This window comes from Chiloscyllium plagiosum, unplaced genomic scaffold (genome assembly GCF_037043375.1).
Source record: "Chiloscyllium plagiosum isolate Xiang-an unplaced genomic scaffold, Cpla_swu_hap1 HiC_scaffold_1, whole genome shotgun sequence".
Classification (NCBI taxonomy): Eukaryota; Metazoa; Chordata; class Chondrichthyes; order Orectolobiformes; family Hemiscylliidae; genus Chiloscyllium; species Chiloscyllium plagiosum.
The window spans coordinates 1,909,931-1,923,048 of NW_028270139.1; the positions used below are offsets into that span (position 1 = coordinate 1,909,931).

Below are 13,118 nucleotides of genomic sequence, written 5' to 3' on the forward strand. Positions count from 1 at the left end.
GGAGGATTTGAGGTATAGGGAGAGGTTGAATAGGCTAGGGCTGTTTTCCCTGGAGCATCTGAGTTTGATAGGTGACCTTATAGAGGTTGGGGAAAGATATAAAAGAGACCTAAGTGGTAACTTTTTCACAGAAGGTGGCACATGTGTGGAATGGGCTGCCAGAGGAAGTGGTGGAGACTAGTACAATTGCAACATTTAAAAGGCATCTGGATGGGTATCAGAATAGGAAGGGTTGAGAGAGATATGGGCCAGGTACTGGCAGGTGGGACTAGAGTGGGTTGAAATAACTGGTCGACATGGACAGGTTGAACCAAAGGGTCTGTTTCTGTGCTTTATATTTCTGTAACTCCTTGACTCTATTTGCAATTCTCCAATCCTCTCACATCTCTCTATTAAAGGGAGATTAGAAGATTATGGCCAATACCTCGATTCCTACCTTTCAACCCTCAGCATCTTTGGATATGTCCTGTTCAGACCTTGTGACTCAGGAAAGTGCAACCATCTTTTTTTTTTTAATGCCTCCCCTTTATCAATTTTTAACCCTTCCAGTTTTTCACCTACCTACCCCTTCACTTTTACTTTACAGTATTGTCTTTCAGGGATGAGTCAAATGCAGAATTTGAACTTTATACTGAACCATGTACACTGTGTCTATGTGTAAAGTCTGAACAGATTTGGCCAATAACTGCTAAGCAGTACAGAAGCTAAACTCCATTTACCAAGAGACTTGTACATAGTGTCCATTGTGAAGACAAGTGAAATGAACCATTTAATTTTTTTTTATTTCATACCTCTACCAAAAAAAACTTTAAACAGCAGTACAAAATATTGCATACTTAGTGTTATATTATGAAGTTGTGTAATACAGCAGCTACACCTAGATCTCGTCAATACATTAGAAGGAAAATTTTAGAATTAAGTCCATATACCAACCTGATATGAAAGAGTCCCATGGGTAGAAGTGTTTATAAATAAAGAACTTTGCACATTTCCTTCTTCAGCAGGCAGAAAGACAACTCTAAATAGAATGTTTCCTCCTGCTGGGATTATCTGGAGCATAGAAAATACAAAATGTTAAGTTCTCATGAGGACAATTACAGTCTATATACATATATTGTATCTGTCTCCTTGTCACAGTAATATGACTTCTAGAATAACTGCTGTTAATGTAGCTGAACTATACCTGCAATTATTAAGTGCTACATATGCAACAAACTGAAAGACCATTATTTCAACAACATTTTGCACTATTAGGTACAATTTAAATTATGGATGCAGGTTTGCTCACTGAGCTGAAAGGTTCATTTCCAGACATTTTGTTACCTTACTAGGTAACATCTCCAGTGGACCTCACACGAAGTAATGCTGAAAATTCCTGCTTTCTATTTATATATTTGGATTTTCTTGGGTTGGTGTCATTTCCTACGGTGACTCCATTTCCTGTTCTTTTTCTCAGGGGGTGGTAAATGGCATCCAAGTCAATGTGTTTGTTGATAGAAGCATGGCATTCCAACCAGCACCCTAGGAATTCTCGTGTCTCTCTTTCTTTGGCTTGTCCTAGGATGGATGTGTTGTACCAGTCGAAGTGCTGTCTTTCCTCATCCATATGTAAGGATACTAGTGAGAGTGGGTAGTGTCTTTTTGTGGCTAGTTGATGTTCATGTATCCTGTTGGCTAGTTTTCTGCCTGTTTGTCCAATGTAGTGTTTGTTATGTTCTTGCAAGCTATTTTGTAAATGACATTAGTTTTGCTTGCTGTCTGTATAGGGTCTTTCAAGTTCCATTAGCTGCTGTTTTAGTGTGTTGGTGGGTTTGTGGGCTCCCATGATGCTAAGGGGTCTGAGTAGTCTGGCAGTCATTTCTGAGATGTCTTTGATGTAGGGGAGAGTGGCTAGGGCTTCTGGACGCGTTTTGCTTGCTTGTTTGGGTTTGTTGCTGAGAAATCGGCGGTGTGTGTTCATTGCGTACCCATTCTTTTTGAAGACACTATATAGGCGATTTTCCTCTGTGCTGCAGTGCGTGGTGGCTAGTTGAAATAATGTTCTAATGCAGCTTTGTTTGTGGTGTTTGGATGATTGCTTCTGTCGTTCAAAATTTGGTGTGTATGTGTTGTTTTCCTGTAGATGCCAGTTTGATGAGGCTGTTCACGAGCATCTACAGGAAAACAACATATACGGACCAAATATTGAATGACCGAAGCAATTATCCCGACATCCACAAACAAAGCTGCATTAGAACATTATTTCAACTAGCCACCACACACTGCAGAACAGAGGAAAATCACCTACACGGTATATTCAAAAAGAATGGGTACCCAATGAACACACACTGCCGATTTCTCAGCAACAAACCCAAACAAGCAGACAAAACACGTCCAGAAACCCTAGCCACTCTCCCCTACATCAAAGACATCTCGGAAATGACTGCCAGACTACTCAGACCCCTTAGCAACATGGGAGCCCACAAACCCACCAACACACGAAAACAGCAGCTAATGAACCTGAAAGACCCAAAACAGACAATAAGTAAAACTAATGTCATTTACAAAATAGCTTGCAAGAACTGTAACAAACACTACATTGGACAAACAGGCAGAAAACTAGCCACAAAAAGACATGACCCACTCTCATGAGTATCCTTACATACAAATGAAGGACACCACATCGACTGGGACAACACATCCATCCTAGGACAAGCCAAATAGAGACACGCACAACAATTCCTAGAAGCACGGCATTCCATTCGGAACTCTATCAACAAACATATTGACTTGCATCCCATTTACCACCCCCTAAGAAAAGGAACAGAAAATGACACCACCAACCCAAAAAAAAATCCAAACACAAATAGAAAGTGAGCTACACCACCCGTGCTTCATCCAGATGCTCACTGAAGAGGTTACCTAGTATGGTGATGAAGCGTCTGAAACCAAACCTTCCAGCTCAGCGAGCAAACCTACACCCAAAACCTCAACCTGAGCTACAAATCTTCTCAAAACTTGCTAACTTAAAATATCTGTTTAGCTGCTTTGATCTTTTCCTTGCTCCCCAAAACTATCTCCCCAGATTCATTTTTCAAAGGGCACATGTTCACTTTTACCTCTCCTTCCTCCTTATATGTTTAAGGAAGATCTTGTTGTTGGTTTTTATATTCCTCACTGGTTTGCCCTGGCAGTTTACTTTCTCTGGCTTTGTTATCTATTAGCCGTCCTTTGCTGGATTCTTAATTTATCTCAGTCTTAAGGCCTATCACTGACTTTTGCCTCCTCTCCTTAAAATAATTTTGCTTTCAATTTAAAACTTTCCAAAATTTTGAGTATGCATGGTTGGTTTATCCCTCACTTAGAATTTCTCCTCCTTATTGGGACATGTATTTGGCGAGTCATAAATTACTTTACATGTCTGCCGCTGCTTGCTTACTGTCATTCCTGCTAATCTATCTGCACAGTTCACTTTAGCTAACTCTATCCTCATTTCATTGTAATTCCCTTTAAAGTTAAACATAGTTGTTTTCGGCGAATGTTTCTCACTCGAACTAAATATTAAATACTATCATGCTTATGATCAGTACTTCCCAAGGGATCTTTTAATCAGAGTTAATTTATTCAACCTAACAGATCCAAGATAGACTGGTTTCTGGTTGGTAAAAACAATGACTGCAGATGCTGGAAACCAGATTCTGGATTAGTGGTGCTGGAAGAGAACAGCAATTCAGGCAGCATCCGAGGACAGGCAAATCGACGTTTCGGGCAAAAGCCCAAGGGCTTTTGCCCAAAACGTCGATTTTGCCTGTCCTCGGATGCTGCCTGAATTGCTGTGCTCTTCCAGCACCACTAATCCAGAATCTGGTTTCTGGTTGGGTCCATGGCATAATACTCTAGAAAGCTATCACTAATGCACTCAATGAACTTGTTGTCACAGCTATCTTTTCCAAATTGATTAACCCAATCAAGATTAAAGTCACCCATAATTATTGATTCATTCTTTTTACATGCCATTATTTGATGTTTACCCTTTCCCACAGACTGGTAGGACTCCCAAGCAGTAGCCAATGTCTCCTTTCCCTTGCTGATTTTTGCCTCAGCCCAAATGGACTCTGGATCATCCAAACAGAGACCAGTTTTCACAACTGTCCCATTTCATCTCTTACAGTGCTACTCCACCCACTTTTCCATCTCTCCTGTTTCTCCAAAAGATCAAATATCCCCAAATGTTAAGCTTCCAGTTTTCATCTCCTTACAACCATGTTTCTCTAATGGCTGTAAGATTATATTAATTTACACTGATTCATAGTGGCAGTTCATCTACCTTATTCTAAATGTTTTGGTAATTAAGATACAGATCCTTTAAGTTTGTTATATTGTTAAATTTCTCTGCACGTTTATAATTCCTTGGTGCAATATGGCATTCAAACATTCTGTCCATTTCTTGTATTTTCTGGTAACAATCAGTCCCATCAGTAAGCTACAGTCCTACCTTCTCCTTTACCTCTCATTTTCTATGCAACCAAACTTAGTCCACCTCCCCCCAACTATTTAATTCAAAGCCCTATTTACAGCTAAGTAATTTGTTGGGTCTCTAAACCAACATGTTTCACATGTTCCCACTCGAACAGCTCCTTTCTTCCCTAGTACTGGTGTCAATGTATCAAGAATTCAAACCAATTTCTCTCATACCAATCTTTGAGCCACATGATTGGTTTGATAAAATTACACATTCAAGCTTGTGAGCAAGTTAGTCTCCATGGAATAAAAGGGACAGGAGCAGCAGGATTACAAAATTACCTGAGTGATGGATAGATATTTTGGTAAATGGATGCTTTTCCAACAGAAGTATGTAGCAATGCTATCTAACCCACTCTCTTTTTGACACATTAATGATCAGTTCTTGGTTATAAAAGGCACAGTTTCCAAAGATGACAATACTTGAAAGTATGCGAACTGTAAATTGAGATAAACTTCAAGAAACATGGATAGGCTGCTGGAATGGACAGTCAATTAGGTGGTGAAATTTAATAAGTGCATACTTCATTTTGGTAGGATTAGCAAGCAGAGGCAACATGTAGGGTACATTCCTAAAAGCTAGAGATGAGGAACTTGGAGGTATGTATGCACAAACTAATGAACACAATACACCTGGTTGAGAAAACAGTTAAGAAAATGTAAGATGCTGAATTTTATGGATAGGGATAGTATGAAAGGAAGTTATGATAAACATGCATAAATCATTGTTTTGACCTCAACTGGAGTATTTCACTGACCACTGGACACTACACTGTTGGAAGGATGTGAAGGGATTAGAAAGGGTGTAGTAAAGATTCTGAAGAATGGCTCCAAAGATGAGGAACTTCAACTACATTTATAGATAGATAAAGATTGAGCTGTTCAACTAATCGAAATGAGATTTGATTGAGGCATTCAAAATCATGAGATCTAGACAGAGTAGATAAGGAGAAATTATATCCATTGGTAGAAGGATTGAGAATCTGAAACAAATTCAAAGAGTATTGGATAGTTGCCTGAAAACATTTGCAGCGGTACAGAAAAAGGCATGGAAATGTGACTGTGTGAAATCTTCTTGCAGAGAACCAGAACAGATAATATACCAAATGGGTTCCTTCTGCGTTCTCACCATTCTGTTATCCTTTATCTTACTGATGCTTGGGAAAAGAAATTAACTCGCATAGGCCACAAACTCACCTCAATGACTTGTTTGATGTTAAATACTGCAGTCAAAAATGAGTTACCAAAAACGTGCAGGTTCTTTAAAACAATGTATATAAATCTTTTCAATTAGCTTCATCATCACTTTGAAAATCTAGAATGAGCTTGACTCTTCAATGTTTGGTCACAGACTTTTTTGGTCAATCAACATCAAATTAAGTTAATCAATGACATTGACACATGAAAAAGATGGCAAAAGTTATGATGGTAACTTGCAATACTTACCATGCTATCTACAGGTGGTAGATGGAAATGCCTACCCAACGTAAACACTGAAACCAATACGACTGGCAACTCCCAGCTTGGGTTCTGTATAAAAAACTCTTTAACCCCTGGCTGCCCGACTGGTCTAGACACGAAGGAAAGTAAAACGAGAAACTAATTAAAGTTAGTTTCTGGGTCCCATGTACAACAATAAAATGCAAATAATAGAACTAAATACACAAAATATTAATTTATTACCCACTGTTTTCCTACATTACAACATGATTACACATCACCATTCCTTAATTGCCTCCGTCAAGAGAAAAATTTAAAAAAGTCGAGGGGCTGGAATCAAACCTGGGCCCTTAGCACTGTGAGGCAGCAGTGCTAACCACTGAGCCACTGTCACCCTTAATGACCAGAAAATGCATTTAAAGTGCTGCATTTAGGATAAATGTCAGAGAGAACACTCGACAGTGTAATGCATTTTTTTTGTTTGTCTTGTCTGCATTAGATGAGATGTCTATTTTCTAGATTTAGTAAATCACGTCTACGAATTATCACTTTTCCCACAGAAATTCCAAAACCTAAACGATTGTTTAAGTTCAATGTCATTCTTAAGTTTAATTATCTAAACGTCCTGCAATGCTACTTGCATGGAAACTACAGGTACTGTTGATAACCCCCAGGAGTCAGTTGCTGGATTCTTTTTTACATTCCTTGGTACAATATTCGCTAACAATTTTTTTATACCACTGGTAAGAGATTTATTTCTTTGCAAATATCCCTAGGAATATTAACACACAAAGCAGATTGCTCAGCCTTTGTTCTACAAGCAGATCCCAAATTGAACCTTTGGTGATTTGCTGATCAGTGATTGGGCACCCCGAAAATCCCCAAAAATTAAAACAAGACTCGCCCATTTGACTTATCGAGTATGTTCGGCCATTCAATAAGATCACGTTGTGCTGCTGTGGCCTTAACTCAAGTTTCCCTTGCTGCCCCCAAAGCTCTGGACTCCCTTGTAAATCAAAGATTTCCAGAAATGAGGTCAGGAGCAAAGTGGCACTGGCAGAGTACGCAGTGTCAATAAGCAGGTTATTCCAGAGTATCCTTTGGTTGTCAGGTTTGATGACCCTCTCTAGCACTTTATTGATGATCAAGAGTGACTATTAGGTTGGTAACTAGCTGAGTTGGATTGGTCCTGCGTTTTGTGGACAGTACATTCTCCATTCCCAAATTGATATCATTGTTGTAATGATACTGGAACATATTGGCTAGGTGCACATCTAGTTCTGGAGCTCAGTTATTCATTACTTTGGCCAGAATGTAGTTATGGCCCACAGCCTTTGCAATATCCAATGTTGTCAGCTATTTTAGGCGATGGCCTAGTGGTATTATCACTCAATTATTAATCCAGAAACTCAGCTAATATTCTGGGGACCCAGGATCAAATCCTGCCACAGCAGATGGTGGAATGTGAATTCAATAATAAAAGATAAAAATCTGGAATTAAGAATCTACTGATCACCGTGAAATCATTGCCGATTGTTGGAAAAAACCCATCTGGTTCACTAATGTCCTTCAGGGAAGGAAATCTGCCATCCTCACCTGCTCTGGCCTACATGCGACTGCAGACCGGCAGCAATGTGGTTTACTGTCAATTGCCGTTTGAAATGGCCGAGCAAGCCATTCAGTTCTACCAAAGTCTCAAAGAAATGAAACCGGACGGATCACCTGGCATCGAGCTAGGCACTGGAAAAGACAACAGTAGAGACAGCCCTGTCGACCCTGCAAGACTTCTTCACAAACATTTGGGGGCTAGTACCAAAATTGGGGGAGCTGTCTTATAGACTAGTCAAGCTCCAGCCTGACAATCATACTCAGAATCATACCTTACAGACAATGACGAACTCTACCATCACCATCCCTCAGTATGTCTTGTCCCACCGGCAGGACAGACCCAGCAGAGGTGGTGGCAGAGTGGGATACAGTCAGGAGGGAGTTGTTCTGGGAGTCCTCAACACTGACTCTGGATCCCATGAAGTCTCTCAGTTTCAGGTCAAACTTGAGCAAGAAACCTCCTGCTGATTACCACGCACTGTCCTCCCTCAGTTGATGAATTGGTACTTCACCATGTTGAACAATACTTAGAGGAAGCAGTTGTACGTTTGCTCACTGAGTTGATAGATTGGTTTTCAGACATTTGTTCTACAAGCAGATGCTCAGATGAGCATCTGAGCCATGCTATGTCACGCCAGTGATGCTCTGATGAAGCAAACAGGACAGAACACCAGTGTTATTTGTGTATCCTGCTCTGTTGCGGTGGGTGATATCACTTCTTGTTCTTTTTCTGAAGTTGGTAAATGGGGTCCAAATCAATATTTGTTCATGGAATTCTGGTTTGAATGCCAGGTCTCTAGGAATTTCCATGCGTGTCTTTCTTTAGCTCCTCGCAGGATGGATGTATTGTCCCAGTCGAACGGGTATCCCTCTTCATCTGTGTGTATGGATAGTAGTGATAATCGGTCATGTGTTTTAGTGGCCAGTTGGTGCTCATGTATCCTGGTGGCTAGTTTCCTGCCCGTTTGTGCTCATGTATCCTGGTGGCTAGTTTCCTGCCCGTTTGTCCAATGTAGTGTTTGTTGCAGTCCTTGCAGGGTATTTTGTAAATGACATTCGATCTGCTAGTTGGTATGGGGTCCTTTAAATTCATCAGGAGCTGTTTCAGTGTGGTGGTAGGTTTGTGGGCTACCATGATACCATGGGGCCAGAGTAGTCTGGTCATCATCTCAGTTGTCTTTAGTGTACGGCAGGGTGGCTAGAGATTTTCTATGCAACTTATTCAGAAACGGGTACCCGATAAGCACAGCCCGCCGATTCCAACACAACCGACCTAAACAAGATGACAACACACCCAGAGACTCTCGCCAACCCAACCACTATTCCCACCACACCACCCCCCCCTCATGTGCAGCACTGGAAAATTTTATCAATTGCGCTTCCAACTTCCACCCAATTCTCGCCTTCACTTGCTCAAAGTCTCACCACCCACAGTCCCAGATAGAAGCAGAGATTTATCTGCACTTCACAATTTAGTCCTATGTATTCTGTGCTCACAATATGGTCTGTCCACACTGGGGAGACAATGTAGAGTCCAGACAACTGCTTTGCTGAACATTTATTTTCTGTCCGTAAAAACGATCCTCAGCTTGCCCGACACTTCAGAACACCACCCTGCTCCCTGGCCAACTTCTGTCTAAGGCTTGCTGCAGTACCCGAGTGAAGCTCATGCAAACTGGAAGAACAGCATCGCACTTTCCACTTGGGAACCATGCTGCCTTCAAGACTCAGTTCAACAATTTTAGGGTTTGAGCATCTACAACTACACCAATGCCCTTACCCCAACTACCACACATGGGCTGCTACCAAAAACAACACATGGTCAGCTGCTAATAGTCCACATTAGCAGCTATTAATCTTCCCAGGCAGACCTTCATCCATTCCATTGTCTGTGCAACTGTTTTTCTCTCTCTCTGGGCATCATCTCCAACTATTGTTTACTCCTACCTCCACCCCATCTTCAGTATAGACCAGCCTTTCCCCAGTCATAATCAGTTCTGAAGGAGGGTTACTGGAACAGAAATGTTAATTCTGCTTTCTCTCCACAGGTGCTGACAGACTTACTCAGTTTTTCAAACAATTCGTTTTCCAGCAATCGTGGGTCTTTGTTATTTTTTTTCACAAGGTTAATTCCTGCATGGAAAGTTATCTAATCTTTGTTAAAGTTATGCTTGTATGACGTATATGTGGGGGTTTCATATTTCAAACAGTGAAAAGCATACGTGCGTTTTTGTCAAATAAGTTTTTTAAAATATAACAAAGGATAGTTTTGTTTTGTTGCTTATTAAAGAAACCTGGTTGATGGATTTTTTTTATCCTGAACCTAATAAAGCATATAAATGGCTACATGAGCAACAGGGTAAAATATTTGAAATTATGTTGTGACCGCCGCAGTGATGAAATTAGAGAAAAATAGTTATCCAGCTGCAATGGAGTAGCATGCCAGAAACCAAGCCCCTCGCAACAGTCACCAAAATTAGAGATTTTATGGAATTCCCCAAATTATACTCAGTATGACAGAAAGCACGGAGCAAGTACTTTACAAATACAATAGATTCCAACTACAGATAAACAATTATGAACGTTCACACAACTCCAGTAGTTATAACTAACACTCTGAACCCCTTATAAAACTCTCCCTATACACACACACACACAGTTGTGGTAATGGTGAGGGGAAGTTGGGAGGAAGTTCAATGGCACCTTTCTAAATTGTTCACTGAAATGATCCTTTTGGCTTGGTAGGACCTGCTGTTCATAAATCTCTCTCTCAATGTTGTCTTTCACTTCCTTGCAGGATGCATAATCCAACTGGTTCACTAATTTATAAAAGGTGTCTGAGCTATTGATTAAAACCCACAGTTTACAGCAACAGAGGAATATAAAAGGCTTTCTTCAGGCTTTAGGTGACAAAGACAAATCTTCTCTTTCCAGAGTGCTCTTTCCAGGCAGCACAGTGGCTCAATCGTTAGCACTGCTGCCTCTCAGTACCTGGGACCGGGGTTCAATTCCAACCTCAGCCAACCGTGTGGAGTTTGCACATTCTCCTAGTGACCGCATGGGTTTACTCCGGGTGCTCTGGTTTCCTCCCACATTGGTTAGGCACACTGGTCATGCTAAATTGCCCATAGTATTCAGGGATGTGCAGGTTTGGTGCATTAGTCAGGGGTAGATGTAGGATAATAGGGTGGGGAATGGGTCTGGGTGAGTTACTCTTCAGAGGGTCGGTGTGGACTAGTGGGCTGAATGGCCTGCTTCCACACTGTAGGGATTCTAATTCTAAATCCTAAAAATTCAAAGAGTTCTCACTATCTTGTTTACACCTCAAACTGTTCAGCTGAGAGACAACCACACAGCTGTTTGCAGGTCGAGGCCTTTGTTATTGACCAGTGGGCCAATGACTCATTGCCAATGAGCCAGTTGTCATCTGCTAATCTCATTTAGTACACACACATTAATTCCAGTTTATCCGTAAGTAAATTTCTCCCGCTGGTTGAAAGCGTAAATAGCACTGACAATGAGTGTCAGTCACCTGCTATTAAAAAAAAAGTGTAGAAATCCTTTCCACAATTCTTGGGAAAACCACTCTTAAAAATCATTTTGGTCAACAATCAAAATATATAAAAGATATGCCATCTCACAGAGCGCACTTCACCAAACTTGGTCATAAAATTAGAAAAATAACACACCAGTTAAGAGTGATGCAATGTTCACTTACAGGATAAACTGATTTTGAACCCAAACACATCAGGTATCAAAATCCAAATTTTGCAAACTTGTTTGGAAGCAAAAATACTTACATACATAGTGATATATGTAATTTCAGAACTCAAAAGTAAAACGAGGCAGGCAACTAATGCATTCAAGCAAAACATTTTTGTTTAAAATTAGATATGTAGATTAAGCAATATAAAAAAAGTGAACCAATGAAGTGGAAGGGTTAGTGCATTCTCTAATTGAGTTTTGAAAGTATTGTATATTAAATCCAACTTAATTTTAAAGAAAAAGCTGATTGCTCACAATCTAGAGCAAGGATGAAAGTGAATTCTCAACATGATGTTAGCCCAAGTATAACAGAAGAGGTTTGTCCAAGTTCTATCATTTTCCTACTCTGAAAAAATATGCCCTGTATCAACTGAACTGACATTTCTCCTAAAATAACATGCGGAAAATTATAGTGTCTTCTATGGCATTTATAGATTTAATCACATAACTTTAGACAAATTATCATCTATTAATTCCTCAATGATTAAGAAAACTGAACTACAGATGCTTCAAGTCTTGAGGAATTTACTTATCTGGAATTGATTTCCACAATCACCGTCTTAAACAGAATTAACAGAACCTCAAACATTGCAAAAAAAATTAGCCAAAACCAGAGACTGAAAAGATGCTCATGATGTCACTGAAAACTTGAACACAGATTGAGTTTCTCATTTCTATAATGTAATTCTTTTTCCTCCCTCACCAAAACTTAATATGAAGAGTACCCCTTAACTGCAGAGCCAATGAGGCCTCCTGACTTTTGTATTATAAAGTAATTGAGGCACCCTTGCTAGCCTGCCTCAAAGTCACCAAAATAAAACTCTGTTCACTTTAATATTACTGTTTCTGGGAGCATGCTGCATGCAAATTGACTGCTACAATTCCTACAGTAAAACAGTAACTGCATTTCAAAGTATTTCATTTGTTATAAAGCACTTTGGGATTTAACAATGTAATGAAAAGGTTCTATATGAATGTAAGCTCATTATTTTAGAGAACTACTTAAAAGGTCTCACAACCAAAAAAAAAAAACAATAAGTTTAGTTTAAGTCTAGAATTAAGCCAAGCAATATACTGATAAATGTAAACTATAATGGTAACATTCATCATTTAAATGTTGTACAAATCAGACTTCATCTAAAGGTACAAAGATACAGACTATTAGACAAGTCAGGGTTGAGGTTCATGAGGAGGTGATGTAAGCAATTCTGGAAAGTGTAAAAATGCATAAGTCCATGGGCTGGATGGGATTTATCCTAAGATTCTCTAGGAAGCTAGGGAGGAGATTGCAAAGCCTTTGGCTTTCATGTTGTGATTGTCTACAGAAATAATGCCAGAAGACTAGAGGATAGCAAATGTTGTCCCCATGTTCAAGGAGGGGAGTAGAGACAACCCTGGTAATTATAGACCAGTGAGCCTTACTTCAGTTTGGGTAAAGTATTGGGAAGTATTATAAGAGATAGGATTTATAATCATCTAGAAAGGAATAATTTGATTATGGATAGTCAACAGAGTTTTGTGAAAGGTAGGTCCTGCCTCACAAACCATTGAGTTCTCTGAGAAGGTGACCAAACAGGTGGATGAGGGTAAAGCGGTTGATATAGTGTATATGGATTTCAGTAAAGCATTTGATAAGGTTCCCCACGGTAGGCTATTGCAGAAAACACGGAGGCATGGGATTGAGGGCAACTTAGCAGTTTGGATCAGAAATTGGCGAGCTGAAAGAAGACAGAGGTGGTGGTTGATGGGAAATGTTCATCCTGGAGTTTAGTTACTTTTGGTGTACTGCAAGGATCTGTTCTGGG

At 40.0% G+C, this 13,118-nt stretch overlaps 1 protein-coding gene across 2 annotated transcripts in view; it reads right to left on the bottom strand.

Annotated features, from left to right (window-relative positions):
• tmem131l (transmembrane 131 like) overlaps positions 1-13,118 on the bottom strand; it is a 173,004-nt gene that overhangs the window by 101,840 nt on the left and 58,046 nt on the right. For both annotated transcript variants that reach the window (XM_087999180.1, XM_087999208.1), the window contains exons 5-6: positions 5,947-6,070; positions 934-1,050 (exon numbers count right to left, since the gene is read on the bottom strand). In XM_087999180.1, coding sequence (XP_087855306.1) covers positions 934-1,050; positions 5,947-6,070 — 241 coding nt within the window. The remainder of the gene's footprint in view (positions 1-933; positions 1,051-5,946; positions 6,071-13,118) is intronic.